Source organism: Prorops nasuta, unplaced genomic scaffold (genome assembly GCF_024137725.1).
Source record: "Prorops nasuta isolate Cenicafe-Biocafe unplaced genomic scaffold, Cenicafe_Pnas_1.2 PNAS00023, whole genome shotgun sequence".
NCBI lineage: Eukaryota > Metazoa > Arthropoda > Insecta > Hymenoptera > Bethylidae > Prorops > Prorops nasuta.
In genome coordinates this window covers 2,420,108-2,446,155 of record NW_027116820.1, presented here as the reverse complement: position 1 = coordinate 2,446,155, position 26,048 = coordinate 2,420,108, and the positions used below count along the sequence as shown (strand labels likewise).

Here is a 26,048-nt window from a genome sequence, read left to right as displayed (position 1 = left end):
AATGATTAAACCATTATTAAAAAAATACTTTTCTCAATATCCGAAATTATCCTTTATTTTATTGAAATGATAAATAGTGTCTTAATATTATCTTAAATACTCTTAACTTATGTGAAATATAAATCATTTAATCAACGTTTATTACTTGCAATAAGATATTTACTTAATGCTAAATAATTCCTTGATTTTTATTAGTTTATACACATTTTCGATAAATATTACTTAATATTTCTCTCTGTGGAAGATTCGGTGAAACCACCTGAAAATGTGTCTGTAAATCATAGTTCAGGAGTGATATTCCTTGACATGGTGCGGTAATTTGGCAATACCTTTTGCAAAATTAAATTGAAAAATTTAAGCACTAAGGTTTAATTTACAATAATCTAAGATACAACTTTAATTCAATCTAATTAAATATCTTCAACTTTAACAACAAAATCCAATTAAAAATAAAATGTTTTAAAGTTGCGTTGTAATTACGGTTTTCCTTGAAATAACCGTATGTTTTGTCGATGTAGGCTCTATAGTAGATGCTTGTGATGGATCCGTTACTAACCACGGACTTATATCAGAGGCTGCTGAACTCTCCTCCTGAAAATTAATATAAATTTAAGGATTCGTATGTTCAATATATGAAGTATCGTTGAACTCTTAGGTTCAAATATAGCTAAATTAATTCCATCGCTCCAAGATGGCGAAGCCATTTATTCTTTGCTATCATTGTCCTATATATGTATGTTATTAGTTATAATTAATCTATTATATCTACGTAATTAGAGCTAAAGCCAAATAAATGATCCCACCTATATTGGAGCGAATTATTCCTCTGGTACATTATACTTTTAACTCATAGTTTTCAGGGAGTTCTATATACCGTTACTACGTGAGCAGTGAAACCAGTCTGGGTATAATCGAATCCCCAACTCTAACTCTCCATAGCTCATATAAATGTATGAGGTTCGACATGAAAGTGGGGTGACCATATAAACCCAAACTGGCTTCACTGTACATGAATGGCTAATATTTAAGTATACTGTTGACTTCTGTTGGCTAGCTGTATGTGAGATGCGCAATTTGACAATACCGTATGGACAGTGTGTAGATACAACACACACACACATACATAAGAATAAATATTCGAAAGCTTTCACGTAATTAATAGTAAACATACCAAGATTTATTATACACGAATGTTTACACATGAAAAGGGTTATTTGATCGCCAAATGATAGCTTAAATGTTAATTTTATTATTTCTAATTATTTTCCTTTTGTTACTAATATTTATATAAATTATATATAACTTGTAACGAAGTTCTCCGTTACGTATGCAAGATACCGAATAAAGAACGTAAAAGCTACAGAACAGTGGATATTATTAATCCCTACGTCACCGACTCGTGAGATAGGCTCACGAGTGGATTATAGTTAACGTCAAGGATAGACCCCGTTGACTGACGGAGGCCCGAATGAAAAGACCGGCGCTCCAGGAAGCGATGTCCAGGTTGTCCTGAGAAGTAAGGCAGGGCCATTCCAAACAACCCAGGCAACCTGAGATAAGAAGAAGCGGCCTCGGGGAGTCCTATAAAGAATGGCTATTTCTGTAAGTCTCCACGAGGAGGGGAAATATAGAACATCGAATCTGACTTGAACGCTGGTTACGCGCTTCAAGCAGGCTGCGCGAATGTCGTGCGTAGACTGCCATAGCAGGCAGTCGGGACGCGACCGTGGGACTGTTCTGATGTGTCCGTGCGTGCTGGTGAGCGCGTGACGCGACACTCAGACAGCCATGGATCCGTTCGCGTACGTGAGGCGTGTGCTATAGGCCAGCCTGCACGTACGTCATGACTGGATACCGGCCAATGCATAGTGGGTTGTGCAGGGGCGTAGTTAGCCCGTTGGAATGTGTCCCGGTGCCCTCCGTAATCCCATAGGCTTGCGCTAAGGCTGGACGGGCCGAGAACATTGCCTCCGTGGTGGTTCACCCTTGGCAAACTCTATGCTTGGCAATGATACCGCATGTTCCCGCATTCCTTACCACCACCTGTGTGTGGGTGGTGAGGGATAAATGTATGCCCCTCAGCATTTAGGTTTGGGAGGCTCGGTCTTCCGCAAAGAACCCTCCCTTTTCTCCACGACCTAGCATACTGAGCGACCCTGGCTACCGCTACCGTTCAAATGCATGGCCGCAGGGCCGTATGAGATGCAAAAAAGAATGGAGTCAAAGGACTCCAATGATAACGTAGGGTTGTTGGCCACCCAGCTGACCAACTGGTGCCCTGTTAACGACGAATAAGGACGGGTGAAGGTAATGAAAAACCCGTAGAATGGCCCCTCACACTGACGGGAATAAGGTTACAAACTAAATAAATGTTAACGTAAATAAAAGATCACTTGCTAAAAGATATTTTCAAACACGCATGCATAAAATTAAGGTAGTAGTCTAGTGAATCGACCGGTTTTCCAGGGTATTTTCCGGGAATTTTTTTGACTAACTAAATGAAATGCAAAAAATCTGAGAATTTTACATGTTCTTAATACTCAATTGAATTATACGAAAATATGCTTTTTACGATATTTTATCTATACAAATTATATGGAGTCAAAGTAGATGAAGAAAAACATGTGCTGCTGGCCCGTGAAGTATCTCCAGTTTAGGTTATCGGAAACAAAAACATGCAACCGATTATTGTTCAGTAGGATTGTCATTCTAGCCGGAACTAGAACAAATTAATTTGGTTGAAATTAACAAAATTGCGGACTTCGAAAAAAAAAGGTACAATTTTTTTAGTGTCAATTGAACTGTAACTTAAAAAATAATGAATGAAAAAAAAATGATTCTAGTTCCGGCCAGAATTACAGATGTGTAGAATAACCTGTAAAAATTTCAGCCCGATCGATTCAATAGAAAATCTGTTATGCCTCTGGCTGACCGAGAAAACGTGGTTTCGAGAAAAACGAGTTTAAATTTTGGCTAACAGAACTTTCATCCTCACACTAATCGTCGATCCCCGATGCGTACATACAACAAATCTTTGGTCTCTTCATAATTGTCAAACACGGGTATATCTAGTTATATCCTTTCGTATATCAAAAGGTATACGAAACTCCAAGGAAATATAAAGGTAATGAGTCATAATAGTGAGGAATAACCGTCAGCAGCTGTCGCGCAACTTACAGCGTTCAATTATGCGGCGCTCTCGAATATATGTTATATCTTTGTTAATATTTTGAATATCAGCTTAAAATTTATACACCATATTTTCATGTTGGCAGACTATCGAATTATGAAAAAAAAAAATTGTTTTCGACCCAAACAACTAGACTACTACCTTAACATGCACCGTTGCCAGATTGGAAATTTTATAATAATAGGTTAGAAACATTACAATACTTTTCGAAAAAATTATTTCTCAGAGCTCGTACAAGTACGCAAAAGTCGTTTTTCAAAACTAGAAATGTTGATAAAAAACAATTCGCTTTGATAAAAAAAAAACATTACTAGTATTTTAATGTTAAAAATATTGTAACATTTAAATTACCGTAGCCACAAGCGTTAATTACCTATAACAGCCCATGTTAAGTGCCAGTAAATAAGTTTGACAATGTCTTTTTTTTAAGTATCCTTAGCATTTACAAATTTCAGTGGCTAAATTTCGTAATATTGTTTACATTTATGCCAAATATTATTATAAGCCATATGTTAATTCTTTGACTGGTAAAACTCCCTTAAACCAGTTATATACATTGAAGCCAGTCTGGATCTAAATTGTCCTCTTTACATTAACGTGCAACACAGCCCATACAGTTATATGAGTTAGAAGATTAGAGTGGGGTAGGAGGTCCATTTAGACCCAGATTACTTTCACTGGTAATACATAGTACTGTACCCCATGCCAGTGAAGCCAGTCCGGGTCTAAAAAATCTCCCCCACTATGTCTCCACAGACTCACCAACCATAGAGCTACTGAAGCATCCGTGAGAGCATCCCACTACTACCTTTCTAAACATTCACGCATACCATTACTGAGGTGCGTGCATGTTTCGGTCTCCTTCGTTTAGATTCGGTATATTTCGAGTACGAGAGACAGCGATATAGTTTTTTCGGACCTCTCTTTCTCGCGGTCGATCTTCGCTCGTTTAACCAATAAGCCAAGCTGAGCTAATCGAAACAAAAATCTTTACAGCCAGCTCTGATAAAAGCTTGCTAAACTAAATGTATCATGATGAACTATTTATAAGCACCGTTTGTGACTTATTACTTTTTATAATAAAATAAGAAATGGATCATTATACATAACATTAATAAATTTTATTATGACTCATATGTTATGTATTATTATTAAAAAGATTTCATTTTTTGAATTTATGATTGAATGTAGTAGGTTATTGACAATAAAAAAAAATCATAATTAAACAGAATGGAAAAAGTTTGCATGAATATGCGGGAAACCAACCCGAGCCCGCGGAGATACTAGGCAAGCGCCTTACCATCTGCGCTACGAGACTTATTCGGTTACTAAAAGGCAAAGTCGCCTGTTAAGGATGTTCTACCACAAAGGTACTATTCACGCCGGCGAATGGCTTAACGCGTATAGTGAAGTTGTGGATGCAACTTAAGCTTTTTGTAATAACGGCAACATGGGAAGATGAATACATGTTTTTCGATCTTTATATTGTACTACCCGAGTCAAAAAATAAGCTCCAGTTTTAGCCTTTTAGATCTAGCAATGTAGGATATGAAGGCTTAAATTGGGTATAAATTATCATTAATTCCTATATACAATTTTAACTCCGTTTTGGTCCTCAACTTGTTACTTATGTCCAAAAAAGAAAGGTGTAGGCTTAAAACGGAGTTTATATGCACTCCCGATCAGAAATTTCTTTAGGTTTCGGATAAGGTCCGCGTCCGACATGCCGTAACTCTGATACGGCCCGTATAAGTACCCGATCAGAAATTTCTTTACGTTTCGGATAAGGTCCGCCTCCGGCATGCCGTAATTCTGATACGGCCCGGATAAGGAAACATCATCCGGCAAGGAAGATAATTGTAACGCCTATGCTGGTAATAACCTGATCAGGCACACGAATTTGAGCCTGATTAGCCCTACATCCTCGGCCCGGATCAGGTGACCAAATTTGGTACTGATTAATACTACCATATTTGTGCCCTAAATTAAAATATAAATTTATTAAGCTATACCTAATATATTACGGATAACAAATGTAACTCCTCTCCTAATAAGATTCTTATAAGGTAATACTGATATGAGTTGGATGTTAAAATTCAGATCCGGCCCCGATCCGGTAAATCGGATCAGAAAATTAAAAATAAAGTATCTTTATTTAATCATTACCACTATTATGTATCAACTTATTACTTATTTATTTCTTATTCAAATGACTAATTATCTACATATTAATTATTAAACACAAATATAATATTAGAAAATGCTTTTCCCGACCGGGACTCGAACCTGGGTTGTCGAACCTTATGCTCATTTGCAGCTTGCGATTTAGTCCACTCGGCTATTCTGAAACTTACGATAGTTATTTTTTGTTCTTGTATTTAACTTCAATATAGTTTACTTCATTTATTTTTCCATAAAAATCATTGTTATAAATTAAAATTAATTTATTTAATTGAGTTTAATTCAAATTTGTAGTCAATAAATGCATAAATATGTATATAACGAAAACGATAAAGTAGAAAAGTGAGAAAAATTAACAATAGCGTTAATATTATTCATATGAAGCACATATTATCATTTCAATATCATTGTGTTATTGATAAACATGGTTCCAATCAGTGTTGCCAGCCTGGGTCTAAACGGTCTCCCCTCTTTGACGTCCAAACTTATATATTTGTATGAGCCAGGAGCTTAGAGTGGGGCGTCCGTTTAGACCCAGACTAGCAACACAGGTTTCAATAACTATTCCAGTTGTTGATTTTTGAAACCTGCAACTGTATTTTCTATATTTTCTTGCGAACTTCGGGAAGCATATCGATCTAAACATCGCATAATAACCCCAGCTCTTATATATTGACTTGATCTGAAATCAGTCTCTCTCGACGCTGGTTTGTGCTTAGAACATCTCGAAGTTAGATTAGCTTCGTCGATCATTTGGTTGAATTATATATATTCAACTGATAAAGTATTAAACTCAAATAAGTCACGACTAAACAAACCAATTTTTATTTAAAAAAGTTTGATTCGCGAATTTTAAAGATAGCAAAATGGATAGTAAAAAACGGAAACGTGAAGCTACGCGACTGAGAGTTCAACGTTTTCGTGAGCGTAAAAAAAGACTAAAAGCAGACAATTTAAATGCACCATCAACTAGTAGTGTATGTGAAAATGACAGAATATCTGATGATTTTACAGAAGCGATGAAAGTGAATTTTTGTGATAAGAATCTTTCCGAAATTCATCAACAGCTCTCTGCAGAATTAAGTGATTTTGATGATAATGTATTAAGCACAGATGAAATTTATGATGAAAACATAGGTGTCTTTGATACAGATAACAGCTTAGACGAGAGCTCAAACGACGACAGTGAAGATGATTCTGACAAGGAGTTTAACGAAATTGAAAATATTAGACAGTGGGCTGTTAAATCTAAGATTTCTCACGCCAGTATCGATGAACTCTTAACTATTTTGCGCAAACGACTATTACCAAAATTGCCTAAAACTACCAAAACATTCTTAAAAACCACATCAGCCGAATACACCATTGAAAAATTTGACAATTCTTCTGAATTTGTTTACTTTGGTGTAGCAAATAATCTAAAAAATTGTGTAAATAAATACCACAAGGAAGAGGAGCTACAATTATTAGTGAATGTTGATGGAGCTCCGGTATTTAAATCAGCGTCTAAGTGTTTTTGGCCGATTTTACGTTTGATACATCATCAACAAATTAAATACAACCCTTTTCCAGCAGCAATATTTTTTGGCAATAAAAAACCTGACAACATTGATAAATTTTTAAACAAATTCATTGAAGAAATGAATGATTTATATGACTCTGGCCTTTTAATTAATGACAAACAATATAAGATTACTATCAAAGCATTTATTTGCGACCGACCTGCTCGTTCCCTACTCAAACTAGTAAAAAATCATGGAGGATATTATGCCTGTGAAAGGTGCACTGTAAAGGGCACTACAGTGAAAGGACGAAGAATTTATTCAAATATTAATTGTGCGCGTAGAACGCATCAAACCTTTCTTAAGCAGGAAAACCGTGAGCACCATATAGGCATATCTCCACTTATAAGACTAAAAAACATTGACATGATACAAATGTTTCTGCTTGACTTCATGCATCTTGCATGTCTAGGTGTAACAAAAAAATTATTGACTGATTTCTGGCTAGATAACAAATCTTCTACAAAATTAACCTGTACAAAGAAATCTCTATTCTCAGAAAAATTGCTTTATTTACGAACACAAATTCCGATGGAATTTCAAAGAAGTACTAGAGATTTACAAGACGTTCAAAAATGGAAAGCGACGGAGTTCAGGTTATTTTTATTATATGTTGGCCCTGTTATTCTAAAGTATATTTTAACAGATGAGCTCTACAAACATTTTTTACTATTTAGTATTGCTTGTCGCATATTATCATCAAAATTAGCAGTTCAGTATAATGAGCACGCAAGATTCTTTTTAGAATGTTTCGTTTTATTAGCTGCTAAATTGTACGGACCTACAAGTATTGTATTAAATATGCATTCTTTAATACATTTAGCGGATGATTCGCAATACTTACAAGGATCATTAAGTGATTTTACAGCATTTCCCTTCGAAAACGCTTTGGGGCAAATGAAAAAATTAATTAGAAGTGGTAATAACCCTTTACAGCAAATATGCCGACGATTACATGAACAATTTTCAATCAACTCTAAATATTCCAAAAGACAAAAAGATATTAAAATAATTAGCTTAAAAAATGATTCAAATGACGAAACCATGATCAAAAAGTTGCAATATAAACAATTTAATTTAACTTCAAAAAATCCCAACAATACTGTAATTTTGCAAGACAACTCTATTGTAGAGATAACCAAAATATTTGTTACTTCCGAAAGTGAAATAAAAATTTCTGGAATAATTTTGGATAAAAAGAAAACAATGCTTTCTTTTCCCTGCAATTCTGATATCTTAAACATGTGGAAAATAGAAAAACAAAAAACATATCGTCATGTTACGTGCTTAATATCATCAGTGGTTCAAAAAATGGTAAAATTAGTTATACCAGGAAAAAAACGGGAAGCAATATATGTAATGCCTCTTCTACATTAAAAAATAGAAATAATTAACATTATTAAAAGACTTAATTGAATTAGGTTGTTTCAAATACTCCTAGTGCGTCATATGTGTGTGTGTGCCTGTCAATAAAATAATAATACATATCACGTACGGGTCTCGCAAGCTCGCGACGAGTTTCTACTGTGGCGCCCTCTCGTGGCAGAAAAAGTGAAATAGCCGGCGTACATTTACTAAAGGCAACTAAAGGCTACAGCCGCTACAGGCCCTGCAAGCATTAAATTTTGCACATTTTACAGATAACAAGATATCTTACATGATAATAAACCCTTTGACTTTGAAGAAATAAAATTTAAAAATTAGTTGTGCTGATTAAAAAGTAAGTAATTTCGGTTCTTTTTTAATATCCACTAACGGATAATGTAACCATGTTTCTAGAGTTTAAAATGTTTCAATTTAATATGTATAATAATATTAATTGAAATAAACACGATGGAAGTTATTATAAAAACTGGTTTTCAAAAAGTATCCTACAATATAAATTTCCAACCACAAACAATTTCAAAGGGTAAACTTTTAAATAAGGCAAAACATGTAATTGACGTTAAGGAGTATTTTCAACAAAATAGCACATTTTATCATATTGAAGGAAGAGTTATAAGACAAACATCTGTAAATTTAACTCCATATGTGACAAAATTAATAGTAAGTAATTAGCAACTATTTGAATGTAAGTATATTTGATGTTGGATATTATAATTATATTAACATGATATTTTTAGACAGATGCTTCACGTCATATTACTGCTGTTTCATGTAATTGTGGTTATAACAAGAGTGGTCGCTGTAAGCATATTGCAGCACTTATTGACTATATTAATAATGAACAAAGTTTATTAAAAACTACTTCAGAGCAACAATGGGGTGCACCACCAGTCAGCAGAATGGCTAAAGAAATGTATGCAAAAGGAAAATACATTTTTGAAATGTATCCACCTGATGACAAACCTAATATTAATTCTATTGAAACATCATTGGGTGATTTAAAAGAATCTTCAGCTTACAAAAGAATATTAATGCAAATGGCAGTAACAGCAAATGACAACCATGAACAAGATTTACTGAATGCAATAAAAGAAACAAAAGAAAATTTAGAAAAAGATAAAAGGAAGGATTGTGAAGCCATTATTGAAAACTTTTATTTATTTAAAGAAGATTTTAAAATATATAGCAGTTCTGGTGTTGACAAAGACTATGAAGAATATTATTGCCAAAATATTGTCATGACAAGGGCTGATATTCTTAATTTAGCTTGTGATACAATGAAACAAAGTAAGAGTAATAAATGGTTTGAAGCTAGAAAAATTAGAGTTTCTAGTAGCACAAATATTCATTCCATTAAGTGTAGAAAAAAAAAAGCAATAGCATCATTAGTGAATGATATGATGTATCCAAGAAAAATAGACTGTGCTTCAACGAAGTATGGAATTACAAATGAGCCTGTAGTTAGATGTGAGTATGAAAAAACATATAATGTTGAAGTGAAACAAATAGGACTTTTAGTTGATAATAACCAACCGTGGCTGTGTACAAGTGTAGATGGTGTTGTTCTTGAAGATCAATGTATAACTAAGCTTGTAGAAATTAAATGTCCAAGCAGCTTTGCTAACTGTGCTGTAATTGATACTGTAAAATCTATAAGTAACGTAAACTATCTAGTCTTTCGAAATAATAGGTTTCAACTTAAAAAAACTCACGTTTACTATACTCAAATTCAATGTCAAATGTACATTACTGGGTTAAGTGCTTGTGATTTATATATATATTCTCCGTTTCCAAATGGTAGTTTTTAAACTACGGTTTATCGTAATGAAACATTTTTAGAAGAAGTTATTGTTTTAGCTGAACAATTTTACTTTAAGCATTTATTACCAGCTATATTTTATAAAGAAAAACGATTGTTTACAGTTGAAGATATAAATAATAATGTGAAAGCGAATAAAATTCAGAATAACTAACATGTTACTATTATATACTTGTTATAAACTTTTTAAACTATATTATTGTTATCAGACTGCATTTATCACAAATGTAATAATAAATGATTACACAATAATTATTTTCAATCAATTTATTTATTCCATCATTCGGCACTTACATATAGTTACTGTTCATCCTCAGCTTCCTCCTTCAGTATTGGAGGTTGTAAATTTACAAGCACGCAGCATATATGAATAATATCATCTATATATTTGAATAATGTTACAGGTATTTTATCTAAAATCTTATAAATACGAAGCCTTTGCATTATTCTTTCTACATGAATACGAACTTTAGCTATCTTGTATGTTTCTTCAGCTTCTTCTTTTGTGAATTCAGAATTTTTTCTTAGAAATGGTGGCATCTGTACCGTAATACTTTTTTTGCTTTCATTTATACTTGTTCTAATTTCTGGAAATCCTTTATCTGCTAATACTATATCCCCTTCTTCTAGTAAGTCAATTAGACCAGATTCTGTAGTTATTTGTGCGTCACTTTTTCTTCCACCTGCAGCTTTTGACTTAAAGGATATAAATCCACAAGGAGTAATGCCTATTAAAATTTTGATAGTATATCCCTTTTTATAGTGTGAATAAAAAAATACTCTATTATCAACACTATTTGGAGTTTCTGTTTTAAATTCAGTGCAATCAATTATTACACGAACATTGCTATGGTGTGGTTTGAAACATTCAGGCATCGTCTTTTGAATTGTATGTTTTGCTGGCCAAAATATATTTTCTTTAGTCGCACATACCAGATTTTGTAACGTAGAGCTAAATACTTTTGAAGCTGTTGTCCTATGTACATCAAACAAAACAGCTATCGATGAAAAACTCAATCCTGTTTTCAATTTTACCAAAGTTATAAGAAGTCTATCATATTTTGGGATATTCCAGTTTGTAGAGTTATTCAAATGTTTTAACAAATAGTTAAACACATTCCTTGTTACACCAGCCAAACCAAGAATTTGCTCATCACTTTTAATAGACTTATAACCTTCAAATTTCCGTCTCATATCCTGGTTTAAAATATAATGTGATGATTCCTCAAAATTAATATTTGGTCAAACTATTTTATCCACATATGTCTTATCTGTACCAACTTTCTTATGTTTTAACTTAATTTTCTGCTTCACATGGCAGTTCAGTAGATTTATATTTCCGTCGTATAAATCTGTCTGTACAGCTGAGTCATTATTTTTGAAGATATTACATACAATTATATTATATAAATTGTCGAGTTTATAATTATAATCAGAAATTATATTAACTTGACATGCTTGATCTCTAGTTACATTATGTTCTTCATCAAGTATCATTTGTGATAATTGATGATTATTGTCAGCACACATGGTAGTATTATTATCAAAGCCTCTACTTTGAGGACTTATTTTTTTTTAATTTCTTGCGATAAAACGTCTGTGCCTATCTGATGTTATTTTAGCATCAAAGTTTTTGATCCTGTACACAGATGGAAAAAGTCTTGGTGCATAGCTTGGATTCAATCGATCATTTGACTTAATATTATTCACAAAATGTTGGCTACATATATAGTCCCATGCTTTTGGTTGCCAAAGAGTTCCATCACTGTTTATTCTTTTTATTGAGCGAATCCATGCTTCTCTTTGATGAATCTTGGAGTCTCCTTTAGGAAACTTAAAAAACCTATATGTGCTATTGTGTGGTGAATTTTTACAATTCTTAACACAGCACAAATTTCTAGGCATAATTTGTGATAATTTACACGTTATCAATACAAAATTACCAGCAAATTATTTTGAAAGCTATAAACCAACGCTTTCACACAGTGTACGCTGATGTACGCCGTTTAACTTGCAACTTCTCCGCTGCAAGCGCTGTGTTCCATATCGTTTATCCCCTCCACCAACAAGCTCACACTCAATACCGTCCAACCAATAGGATGAGTCCAACCGGCGATCATTTGTATATATTTACTTTTGAAGCTGCAGTTAGCAACGTATCATCATAAGGAACTATTTGGTGTTGTTTTATATAATTATGTGACTAAAAAAATGTGGCAGAAAGTGCAATAATGCCGTCTTATGCATTAATATTATTCTTAGATGATATTAATGAGAAACTGATCGATATTGTACCCACTCAATGGATTTTTCGAAACGACCAGAATCAATGGTGTTGCCCATTTCCGGAAAATAGTGCTAAATACAGTACAGATATTTTGCATAAAAGAATTAAAAATCTGAAAAATCCATTAAAATCATGGAAAACTTATCCAGTAGATGTTCGAGGTTATGCCGGTAAGTGCTTTGACCATATAAACAAAAGTTTGATAAAATTTCTCATAACTTATTGTAGTGTATTAATTAATCATTTAAAAATAGATTCATATAAAGCGGGATTGAAAAAATTAGAAAAGTTAAAATGTGAATCGTTCGCTTTTACAACAGACACTGATGAAGGTAACCGTGGGGAAAAAGAAAAAGATTTTGAAGGCAAAACCGTCACCAAAATGACTGTTAATAAACAGCTATCAAAATGTTCTGCGAATTTAAACAAGCCATTGAACAGATATAAAACTGATATAAATGATGATGAAACGGATGTTTCAACTTCCAGTAGTAGCTCAGCTACTATAGATAAAACTGATATGTACACAGGTAATAATATAAATAAAAAGAACACTATGTCTACTTAAAACATACAAAACCAAGCATAAATTTATAATATATTTTGAATATTGTTTTCTAAAAGTAATTTTTATACTCTAACAACAAAGAATAAAATTTGTTTAGGAAGTAATAGGCATAGCAGCCCAGATGTTTCAAGTTCTACAGAATGCATACAACCAAAAGTGGATAAAACAAATGGTAATGACTAAGTTAAAGCTACTTTTGCTATTATTATGTGCTTTTGTATTATATAGTCTTATTTTCATTACATATAGATATGGAATCATTGTTTGCGTACATGAAGAAATCTTTTGACAAGCTTTCGCAGCAGATTGGAATGATTCAAGGTGATGTAATTTCCATTAAACAAGAATTGCATCGTTGGAAAGAGTGCAACAAATTTCCCAATTTACAACAGAAGCTAAAAAAATATGATTTAGAGTTGCCATTTACAACATTAGCTGATTTCAAACAGTTCGATGAAACTTTAAAAGAAAAAAAAGACTTGCGTAATGAAGTGGTAAGTTTATTCAATAGTATTCGCTGAAATATTTATAATTATTTAACTGTTAGTGTAATATTCTTTTTATAATTAGGCTGATATTATATGGCCCTTGATAGTTCCAACAGAAAAGCTATCAAAATCTGTAGGAAATATTATTTCCAAATTTTTAACACGTAATGTTGTAATGAACTATACTGTAGTGAAAAAAATTAAAGATAAATTAGTTTTTAAAGATACCTGCTTCTGTTCCTGCATATATGGTAAAGTCATTCAAATAATAAAATTTTTACAAGTATTCAATAATGTACTAAAAGGATTTTATTGCAGATATACTTTTAGCAGAAATAAAGGAGAAATCAGTCATTCCAATACAGGAAAAATATTTTTATGATGCACTTGGAAGAGTTTTTAATTATGCTAAGGATTGGGAAGGCTATCGACAAAGAGGGCGTTCAGAAGCTACAAGCAATTAGTATTACGTAAAAAAAAACTTCTGTTCCTATTAGAATTAAGTAAAAAGGAAAAGTTAAAAAAAAATGCAGTATTGTTTGTAGTAAAAGTTACTTAATATATATGATTTACATTTTTTTATTTAAACAAAGAAATATAATGCAGTTAAATATAAATATTTTTCTTTTTACATAAGTTTAAATAAAATTTTTTCTTTTAGTGAATACTTTTTCGAATGAAAATTGTTTAAAACCGATTTCATAAGTTTATAACTATGTTAATTAATATTATATTATCTCTATAACTACTTGACTATGTAAATTATTTGAATATTCCGAATATAGACAATATCAGTACAATACAAAAACTTAACATTAATTTTCCAAACGTGGTTATTTTTCTAATCTATCTGACTATATACAAGAAATTTATATGTTAAGTAGGGTTTCACTTTTGTGCAGCAACGATTACATATCTCGTCGATCTTTGTTTTAAAAGCTATTAGTTAATGGTAAATTAGGTGTCTAGTTTAAAATGTAACAACCAAAATTTTGAAAAACTACCAACTAGAAATTACGATTTTTATGATTTTTGCTGGCTATGTAGTATACTGTACACTTAATTTGAGCTCAACTAACAAATATAAGCAATATACTTTCTGGAAACTGTCGTAACAACACATTCACTTCACAATCACCAAAAAGTAATATAGAAATTTTATAATTTTCTAGGGGAGTAACGTATTTAGTCTGATCAGCTTTATTTAGTCATATTGTTATATAGATAAAATGATGTAAAACATGTTCGGATCGGTTAAGTGTTGTAGTGAGTACTTGTATTAAGATTTATACAATTCATAACGGGCAAACATATACCTGAATTATTTGCGTTTTCGTTAGGTTTTCTTTATTACGATTAAAGTAGGTAATCATATTAGTTGAACCGCATATAGCTTAAATAAATCTATTATTATGATTTTAATCAGGCAAACGTTCATGTGCCTGATACGTTTTATACAGGTATGCCGTATTATAATGTCAATCGGGCAAATGTTCAAGGGCTGGATGCGGTTTAGATACGTTTTTCGTATTACGATTTAAATCAGGAAAACGTACCCGGACCTGATACGTTATTATCAGAGTTCTCGTGTTATAATTTCAATCAGGCAAACGTTTATGGACCGCATCCGGTGTAGATACGTTTTACGTATTACGATTTAAATCAGGAAAACGTACCTGGACCTGATACCATATTGTCGGGGTTCCCGTATTATAATTTCAGTCAGGCAAATGTTCAAGGGCCGAATCCGGTTTAGATAGGTTTTTCGTATTACGATTTAAATCAGGAAAACGTACATGAACCTAATACGTTATTGTCAGGATATTTGTATTACAATTTCAATTAGGCAAACGTTTATGGACCGCATCCGGTTTACATACGTTTTTCGTATTACAGTTTAAATCAGGGAAACGTACCTGGACCTGATATGTTATCGTTACGATTCCCGTATTACAATTTTAATCATGGAAACCTTAGCAGGGCCGGCTATGTTTTAGTCAGGTTTTCTGTTTTACGATTTGCCTGATCCGGACCATATGGAAAATACGGAATGCCGGATCCAGTTTCTAGTCGAGTAAGCCCCGTCCGACACGGAAGAAAAATGTAACGCTTATGCTGACGATAGACTGATCAGGCAAACAGGTTTGGGCCTGATCAGGGACGATATCCGGCCGGATCCGGCAAAATGGATTAGAAAATTAAACAAAAAATACTTTTCTCAAATTACCACTATTACATATCAATTTATACTTATTTATTTCTTGTTCTAATTAGTTTCTACCTGTTCATTAATTAATAATCACAAATAATATTTTTAGAAAAATCTTTTCCCGACCGGGACTCGAACCTGGATTGTTGAACCTCATGTACATCTGCAGCCTGCGACTTAGTCCATTCAGCTATTCTAGAATATACAAGAGTCATCTTTTGATCTTGTATTTAACATCAATATTGTTTCCCTCAATTATTTTTCTTTAAGAATTATTATGTTACAAATTAAAATTAATTGAGATTAATTTTAATTTATAATCAAGCTTTCTCGAAGAAATTTATAACAATATGCCGTATTATCATCTGGAACTGATCAGGCTAATCATAATACAGAAGTCCTAACATTCATTTATCATAAATGGAAAATATTAAATAATATAAAATTTTGCAGAATATGTTATATTTCGTTTCAAGAGATCCAAAGACTATAAAGCGATTCCAATAACACAAATTCTTACTGTTTGCGTATATAGCAATGAAAATTGATAATATAGCTTCGCCAATTAATAAAAATGAGTCAGAATAATAATTACAATTGTTTATTTATTATTTTTCTTCTAATATATATATAAACATAAACGGGTATAAAACAGAGTTAACCGTTAAAAATTTGTTTTCTATTAATTTCGTTACACTGTAATTTATTAGATCAAGAAATAATTTTAATATGTCTTGTATCTAAATCATATCGCAACAAATCCGTAAAAAGAATATTGGTAGGACTTTGAGATTCTAACAAGTGCTGACGAATTTTCTACACTAAATTAAACCTCTTGCTACTACTTTTAGGTTTTACAGGACTAAATCAAAGACTAGGAGTACTCAGAGGTTCAAAAGAGTTCATAGGGAGGATTTGAAGATCCTATTTAGAGTTAAAAGTTTCATTTAAATATTATTTTCATCCTCCTAGGACTACTCTGAGATCTTGTAGGTCTAAATTGGTGTTCAATTTTGTCGGTAAATTGAAATATCAAAGAAATAGAGGTTCTAAAGGTTTAAAATGGAGCTTATTTTTAGACTCGGGTACTTATCCTATTATTTTTCGCATCCACAATTAAAACATATAATTTAAAATGTAGATATACAAATTTAAGTACAATAATAATTTGAAAATATATATTCTCCCTCATTACTAGTAAATATATGTACCGCAGTTGCGCGCGCATATGCGCGGCTGCCATATTTACTAACTTTCACGTTTATCGTGTAACAATAAAACTTTGATTTAAATTTTCTCGGCAACGGTACGTGTCTTATTTTTCATTTTTTTTTTATGTGCTGTTAACAAGTATAATCCGTAGAGCATTTATTTTTTAACAAAATCTAAAGAACCGTTTATCTAATATTAGTAAAAATGTTGTCTTTTTAGCAGAATCTCCTACATGTTCCATAGTAAAAGTGATAACATTGATATTGAATTTCTCTAGCTAGAAACGTGTCATCAATCTCAGATTTGACTATCGTGTCAATATTGTTATATTTAACCCATTTCAATTAAAATTTAAACAATCTTATGAAAATTGTTTTGGGGTAGAACATCCTTAAAGCGATGGAAGCTTTCTCTATTAGGTTCAATTTACAGAAGAAAATATCAATTATAATCATATACACATTTATTTATAGTATGCCTCTTCATTATGAAAAAAAAAAAAAATTTTTTTACATATTTGTAAACATCAATGACTTTAACAACTCTAGCTTCAAAAAGTGACTCCAACATTACAGAGAATATTTTTGAAAGCTGTAGAATTAAAAATAAGCAATCCAAATCTTGTATTTGGGATTTAATTTATTATTTGTATTACAATTTATTTATTTACAATTAGCTCATATGCAGAGTGTAACAGCAAGGATGTCTTTAATTTTAACCACATATTCTTGGGACTAAACTAAGTAGAAAAGTCCTATACTATAAGGTCCGGAAAAGCATCATTGCTGAGATAAATCAATCTTAAACCGATGAATCAGGACTTTGATTCAACGGAAAAATTGCTTTACTCTCACTTTCGTTGATATTTCCCCTTTCAAAAAACAAAAGAAGTTTTTACTTCTCCGTCGTTCCGTATTTTCGTACACGCTTACACACTCACGCAACTACGCCGATTAAAATATTACCTCCTAATGTCTTGCATTCCTGATCCTGGTGCTAATGAAATCTATTTTCTACCTATTTTTAAAAGGATCCTCGATACCACCCATTTAATTGAAAATTCTGGATAACAATACGGCGTTATTTGTAGATTAATTTTCAAGTCGTTTTATCTTTTCGATGACGCGAAATATGAACTGTTCTAAGGTAGTCAAAAAATATTATATTCAGAAAGCTATTATAAGAAATCGTATTTTTTCTGTTTTTGAAAATCTTACTGTTTTGTCAGATAGAGCAATTTGCTATGTGCATCATTGGAAGAGCAAAATTACTTGAAAATTGGTTTTCAAGTAAAGCCTGTGACGCTACTGTCTATCCCGAAGGATAGCGTAGAAGGGGAGGGAGGAATGATTCCTCGCCGATCGCGTTCGCGTCCCAATAGGCGACTTCCTACAAGACCCGGGCGCCTTCGATGTAATGTTAATAATACCCGAATATTTATTTATACAGAGGGGGTTCTAACCCTCGTACGCGAATTTAGGGGATGGGGTGCTAACACCTATAATTCCTTAATTCCGGTTAAATTATCTTTATTATCAATTTCGTACTCAATTTTATACAATGTTCTCCTCACAAGGTGTAGTTACGCTAACGTGAAGTCCCAAATGTGGGCGCGGCCTAAGTCGTGCGAACGCGGCTGAAGCCCCGATGACGTAGTAGCTATCCTCGCGCTCAAGCCACTAGTTAGCGTTCGCGGCGGTCCCCACCGAGTCACGCGGTACTCCGCGCGCCACCGGCGGATTCCTCAGCTAACTACTACGCGACGCTACGCGGATAAGTCCCTATTCCCGCGCGTGCGCGTCACTCGACGGTTACTCGCACTTACTCTGTTCCCGCGTACTCAAGCACAACAACAATCCGGATTGTTTAGGTTCGATACCTAAGGTCGCGAGGCTTCACCGAAATTGAACTAATTCCGCGGCCTTGAAGCGACTCAAGGGAACGATCCTGTCAACGGTCAAACTCACAATGAATTGATGTAATCGCGAACACTCTTACTAATTCGCGCTTTTACACAATATGATGTTCGTTACATGTCCAACGGAATGACTACTCTGCTAGGTTGCCCGCTTACCCGTGACAGGTGAGCAGGGCCAGTGGTTCCCTATACAATCGATCGGTGCTACGAGCCCTAAAGCCCTAGCACACCCCGGGACGTCACTGGACTTTCTCACAAAACGAATAATCACTCTAACTTCAGCTTACAATTGGTTGGCTCTCATCGATCTCTCTCTCTCTCTCTCTCTCTCTCTCTCTGTATTCTCCTAGCCCTGGGTGCAGGCTCGACGGGCTGGCGGTCTCCGCTGTCCGGTATGGGTTCGCGGCAGGGTGGCAGTAGTCGCACTTCACTTCTGCTTTTTTTTACTGTTCGTATGCGGCGGCTGCTGCTCTGTCGCAAATCACCATCGGCGGCAGGGAAATTCGGCTCGTGGCACTGTGTCCCTATTGACATCCAAACTACGTGTGTCGGGGCAGTTCACGGGAGCAGGTAAAGCCCTGCGCCTCTCCCGCCGCTGCCTTGCTATACCCATTGCGCGGCACTAGGAAGCCAACAAGTTATCGATCCTAGATCAATACTTATCGGTTGATAACTCCCTAGTTCACACGCGACCCGCCTATCTAGCGCTTGAGATTAGCAAAGCGCTAGATGGCAGCTATTGTAACGCTATGGGAACGCAACGTTTAAGCCATAGTCTTGTTTCGAAATTTCGGCCTAATAAGTGGAAAGCCTGAAGGATCCCTTTAAGAATAAATGAGCCTTTTTTTCATTTTATGAAAGGACAAGCTACAAAATTAAGAATAATTTATTGTTAATGCTGTAGATTTTTATTCATAGTCTTTGCATGCTCTTATGTACGAGGAGATTTCAGATAAGTTAGTAAATACTTATCCTATTTTCTTTTAAAGCTTATTACATTTTACTTGGTGAATTATAAAATATTTCATTTTGGTGACCATATCAACTTTTAGTCACTATAAACTAGAATTTGGTCTAGCAATTGGCTAGTTTTACTGGCAAATCCATTTAGTCAGACACTATGCAAAAGTACTAGGCAAGAAGGCAATAGCTATGGACAATGTACGGCATAAACAAAAAATTATCTTTAATTTTGTGGCTTGTCCCTTCATAAAATGAAAAAAAACTTATTTATTATTAAAGGAATCCCTCAAGCTCTCCACTTAGATTGAAATTTCTAGACAAGATTATGGCCTCACTTGAAAATTTATTTTCGAGTCATTTTGATCTTGCAATGATGCAGACAACTGCTCTATCTGATAAAATAGTGAGATTTTCAAAAATAGAAAAAAATACAGTTTCTTATAATAGCTTTTATAATATAATACTTATATCTTGACTATCTTAGAACAGTTCATATGTCGCGTCGCCGAATGGATAAAATGACTTGAAAATTAATCTACAAATAACGCCGTATCGTTACCCAGAGTTTTCAACTAAATTTGTGCTATCGAAGATCCTTCTAAAAATAGGCAGAAAATGAATTTCATCAGCACCAGGATTAGGAGTGTAAAACATTAGGAGCTAATATTAATAATCGGCGTAGTTGCGTGCGTGTGTGTATATGCGTGTACGGCAATACGGATCGGCAGAGAAGTACAAACTTCTTTTGTTTTTTTAAGGGGAACTGTCAACGAAAATGAAAGTAATGTAATTTTTCCGTTGAATCAAAGCCCTGATTTATCGGTTTAAAATTGATTTATCTCAGCAATGATGCTTTTCCGGACCTTATATTATAGGACTTTTCTCCTTAATTTGGTCCCAAGAATATGTGGTTAAAATTAAAAACATCATTGCTATTACACCCTGTATAGAAAAACGATCAATCGTTTTTAACATGTAAACGTGCATAGTTGACAGTGGTGAGAAGATTTAGCCAAACAAAATATTTATATGACATATATACTGTATTAAAAGATAATCAGAATATGAAACTTATATAAGGAGTAAGTAGAATAGAGCTATATTGTCTCATCTCTGACAGCCATGAGCGTTTACTTATAAATAACGATTGATCGTTTTTCTATATATAAGCTAGTTGAAAATAAATATATTGCAATAGAGATAATAAATTAAATCCCAAACACAAGTCTTGGGTGGCTTATTTTTAATTCTACAGCTTTCAGAAATATTCTCGGTAATGTTGCAGTCACTTTTTGAAGCTAGAGCTATAAAGTCATTAAGATTTACAAATATGTAAAAAAAATTTTTTTTTCATAATGAAGAGACATACTATAAATAAATATGTGTATATGATTATAATTGATATTTTCTTCTGTAAATTGAACCTAATAGAGAAAGCTTCGATCGCTTTAACAGGCGACTTTGCCTTTGAGTAACCGAATAAATGTCGTAGCGCAGATGGTAAAGCGCTTGCCTAGTATCTCCGCGGGGTCGGGTTCGATTCCCGCATATTCATGCAAAATTTTGAATTTTGTTTAATTATGATTTTTTTTATTGTCATTAACCTACTACATTCAATCATAAATTAAAAAAATGAAATCTTTTTAACAATCAAGAAACACAGTAGTGTTTCAACGGCAAGTACATATAAAAGTAGTAGATAATGACATGTCTATACCGCCGACGCTACCGTGTAACTTATACAGCAAGTTTGGCCGTCCCAATTTCCAAACCAATTTATCTCCGTGAATGATCTATTGTCATGATTTAACTAAAGCTTTTCCTAAACTGGTTTTGAACAAGCTTTTATTTGAGACCATAAACATGAAAATCGGTTAATGCAATCCAGAGATCTCATACTATGTTAGCTATATATATATCGAATTTAAGATTTTTCTCCATAATCTTCTTCGTCTTCTTTTCCAGCCAGAATGTATGTCTCGGGCTGAAGTTGGTCGCTAAGAAAAATGACGACATTTTCACAACGCTTCCAACATAATATACTCAACGACTAAACTATATATGGTTGTGAACTGTCAATTAAAATCGATATAATCAATAATTAATTCGAGGACTATATTGAACTGTAAATTGTAATGTGAGGTTATTTTTATTTAATGCAGTGAGATTATTCATTGTGTTGCGATATTGCATCTGTTAAATTTCTAAAATCACAAATAAATTCAATTAACAGTGACAGAAGAAATCGCGAATTAGATAAGTATAATATTATATTTTACAATACAGGATGTAGTATACTTTGTGGTATTTCTTTTTCAGATTAAATTAAGACAGAACATTTTCATTTTCATTGTTCGGGATAGAGCTGACTGGATTAAATAAGATTAATATTTACAACTCTGTACCAATGAGAAGTATACTTTCAACATTAATGCACAACGGTCATTATCAGGAGGATATTAATTGAAAGAAATTGTTAAGGTATTTCATAATCATATGCTCGACTTCCAGGTGTGGAAATCATTAATAAAATTTATGTTTAACTTTTTCTTTATTTTAAACTGATATGGATTTCAATTGTTCGATAGGTTATATTATATATAAGAACAAATATTTTACATTAAATTCTAGTAATGCTTGTTTGGAAAATATGAAGTATTCCGATGAACCTTCATTTACGTTGAGTACAAGTTGATTAGTGTTTGGATTTAAGCTAATTATACGATAATAGATGTTTACAAAAGATGCAAAGACACCAAATATTACAGATCTTTATTCTCAAGGAAGTTAGGTCACCCAGCAGTAAGGAAAATGGAGATGGGGCAACACCAAATTCTGGTAAGTAACTCAGATGCTTCGTGTTCCTTCAAATATTTATTTTCTTTGAAGATTGAGATTGTTAAATGATGTATTTGATTTTAGGTTTATTAGTAGTATCGTCATTTAGTATTTTAAAGTCACTGTACAAGTCTATTATAGCAAACAGTAATACTTGTGCTTTGACTTAAATACTTTTGGTACAATTCAATTAAAAATCCAATAAGGATGGCTCGCACACATACTGAGACAAATATAAAAGCATTGAAAGATTGGCAAAGTAAGTATAAGCCAATTTACAGAAAAACGTCGTCCATTGCTCAGCCACAATTTAAGTATGAGATTTATTGGATGAAATTATGTAAAATTCAGTTAATAGCTACTGATTGTTTTCCTCCATTACCTATGCAAGTATTCAAGACGAGAGGCAGTATACTGGTCATTGGTATGGATGAAAAAATGCACTTTATTCTCAATGGAAAAAAACTCAGTCTAAAAATTAGTTGTTTCGACTCCATTTTGCAGCACCAGAAATCCGACCAGTTTCAAGTGTGTAGAAATTTACGAAACGAAAATTTGAAGACTTTGGTACAGGAAATGTTATAAGGACGACTCGCCAATGTATCTCCCATGTCACCTTTGTCAAGAGTTAGCAGCATAAACGTAACAATCATTGGTGCTAATAATTTAAGAAACGGCGTATGCAAAACGACAGGCCAACTTCGATTATATGCTTCATTGTAGCTTATTTGAAGCTTTACGAATTGCTTGTCCAGTCTTGCCCCTGTATCATCTCAAGCAGCTGATGGAGTTACTGAAGTTTGGCAAAGTTAGATGTTGGTAAAATGTCCAATGTTGATAACCAAAAAATGTAAATTAATTAAAACATACATTTTAGTTAATAATTTTTATATGTTGAAACTATGTTTATTGATTATGAAAAATTTAATCAAACTTTTATTATGGTGAAACTGAAAACATTAAAAAACTAGCCTGAGCATTAATTATGAAGTTCATTTATGCAAAATGCATTACAAATATCAATAAATTCAATGTGTTGACTGTGATATTTTTTCAATATTAATATATATATTTTTATTAGTTAAGCGCTGCTGTTTCAAAAAATGAGAAGGGTGGATATTTTCTTTAAATTCTATAGAAATGAAAAGAATAATTTAATTTTTTAAATATTATACTCTTACAAAATATTATGAAATCCAACAAAAAACAGACTTTGCCTGTAAAAAAGGCGGCAAGTACATAAACCATCTGGCATAAATAATATAGTAAAATTATTCAATTAAAAAAAATGATGAAATCCAAATATTAGGCAAGTATATTTTTTCACCTTAGCAAAAGTTAAATTTTCGAAAAAAAAAAGAAACAAAAAAGTTACTTGTCGGGTCCGTAATGTCGATTCATAGTGAGAAATAGAATCGTATGTGATTCGGCTAACTTCGCTCTGTATTTTAACATGAAATTTACTATACTACGCTATAGTTGAATCTCACACATGATTCAATTTCCCACTGTCCATGGACATTACGGGCCCGGCAAGTAACTTTTTTGTTCATTTTTGTTCGAAAATTTAACTTTTGCTAAGGTGAAAAAATATACTTGCCTAATATTTGGATTTCATCGCTTTTTTTAATTGGATATTTTTACTATATTATTTATGCTAGATGGTTTATGTACTTGCCGCCAGTTTTTACAGGCGAAGTCTGTTTTTTGTGGGATAATACATAACACATGAGTCATAACAAAATTTATTAATGTTATGTATAATGATCCATTTCTTATTTTATTATAAAAAGTAATAAGTAACAAACGGTGCTTATAAATAGTTCATCATGATACATTTAGTTTGGTCAGCTTTTATCAGAGCTGACCGAAAAGATTTTTGTTTCGACTAGCTCAGCTTGGCTTGTTGGTTAAACGAGCGAAGATCGAACGCGAGAAACAGAAGTCCGAGAAAACTATATCGCTCTCTCTTGTACTCGAAATATACCGAATCTAAATGAAGGAGACCGAAACATGCACGCACCTCAGTAATGGTATGCGTGAACGTTTAGAGAGGTAGTAGTTGGGTGCTCTCACGGATGCTTCAGTAGTTCTATGTGTTGGTGAGTCTGTAGAGACATAGTGGGGGAGAATTTTAGACCCAGACTGGCTTCATTGAGGCACAGTGTCCTTTCCCTAGACTAGGCTTGCCTTAGCATTATACCCACTCTTCACTAGTAACCGCGCTTTCCCCATCCACTTACTTTCAGCCTGATCTCGCTCTAGGTCATTTTAACTGGTACATCCTGTAAATCTAAAGGAAGATACTAGCTTTGAGCCGTCAGGTATCCAAACCTCACACGGTAAGTTAGTTATCATTACTTTTTGGGAGTCTTATAATAATAATGTGACACCTAATGTTAAATAATTTCAAGGGCAACAATACTCAATATAATAACGAGAACTACATCTTGCTATTACGGCGCTTTTCTCCAAAAACCTTCTCACAGTTGCTTTAAAACTATCAATCTCTCCAATTATTTCGTAGTTAGAATTTTTAATAACGATTTTAAATCCATGTTATACATATTTAAAATTCTGTGGATGATTGATGGATCTTGCGTGAAAGAATATAGCAAAAATTGTGACTTGATGCACATTGAGTTAGTAGCAAAAAAGCACCAGGAAGCCTTTAAAGAAACTCGGGCAGTCCGTAGATCAGCAGCACAAGAACAATATATCTTTGAGTACGAGGGAAATATACTACAAGTAACTGGAATAAAAGAGGGAGAGGGAGAGGGAGAGGGAGAATAGCTTTAAGTATGATATTTCTAGTCCTATAATACAAAATCAGTAATTAAAACTTTAAAAATATTTTTCTCGAAACAGTTGTTCTCAAAAGTGCAACAGCTCTAACTCTTGAAAAAATAGATAGGACGATTTTAAATTGTTGTATCATGTTCAGCACATATTTATAAATAAGCATAAACTAGACTGTTTTGGATATATAAATATGTGAATTTACCATGTCAAAAACGAACGATTTTTTTTACTAAAAATGAAACCTTTTTTTCGAAACATTGTTATTTCACTATTTTTCAATAATTTTCAAACACCCTAATTGAGTGTACATAGAATGTTGTTTAATTTAGGCAATTTTTCTTTCTCAGTTTTAAGAATTCTGTCGTCACTTACACCTGCAGTACTGGACTTCTCTTTTTTACAGGCCTCCAAAGAGATGATTATATCGGTAGTAAAAAACCATTCTATTTTAAGTTGAAAACATTATATTTGATCAGACAATGATTCTAAATATATCAGAAAATTTTGAAAATATTTAGTCGTATAGTTTTTTTAAATTACAGAAAGTGTAATGCATTTTAAATAGTAGAGACTAGTTTAGCCATTTAACAGAAAAAAGGGCTTTTTTGAATTACGTCTTTTTTCC

General features: G+C 33.1%; 2 protein-coding genes across 4 annotated transcripts in view; one reads left to right on the top strand and one right to left on the bottom strand.

Annotated features, from left to right (window-relative positions):
* Window positions 1–340: 340 nt before the first annotated feature.
* The window catches only part of LOC136781549 (band 4.1-like protein 5), a 61,868-nt gene continuing 36,160 nt past the window's right edge, over window positions 341–26,048 (bottom strand). For 2 of the 3 annotated variants that reach the window (XM_066740447.1, XM_066740449.1), the window contains exon 7: window positions 341–591. In XM_066740447.1, coding sequence (XP_066596544.1) covers window positions 460–591 — 132 coding nt within the window. In that variant the 3' untranslated portion in view covers window positions 341–459. Of the gene's footprint in view, window positions 592–24,306; window positions 24,915–26,048 lie in introns of those variants that run through there. The other variant, XM_066740448.1, reaches the window with a different exon arrangement.
* Window positions 12,322–13,945, top strand: LOC136781641 (uncharacterized). The gene is made up of 6 exons (XM_066740537.1): window positions 12,322–12,595; window positions 12,680–12,955; window positions 13,091–13,165; window positions 13,243–13,487; window positions 13,564–13,732; window positions 13,800–13,945. The coding sequence occupies exons 1-6, from the start codon at window positions 12,370–12,372 to the stop codon at window positions 13,943–13,945; spliced, it is 1,137 nt and encodes a 378-aa protein (XP_066596634.1). The 5' UTR covers window positions 12,322–12,369.

What these genes read in the sequence shown, in the direction of transcription:
- LOC136781641 (XM_066740537.1), top strand. Translation starts at nt 12,370, where the DNA reads ATGCCGTCTTATGCATTAATATTATTCTTAGATGATATTAATGAGAAA. An exon ending in AAAAGTGGATAAAACAAATG is followed by an intron (nt 13,166 to 13,242) that starts GTAATGACTAAG and finishes CATTACATATAG; the next exon opens with ATATGGAATCATTGTTTGCG. An exon ending in AAGACTTGCGTAATGAAGTG is followed by an intron (nt 13,488 to 13,563) that starts GTAAGTTTATTC and finishes TTTTATAATTAG; the next exon opens with GCTGATATTATATGGCCCTT.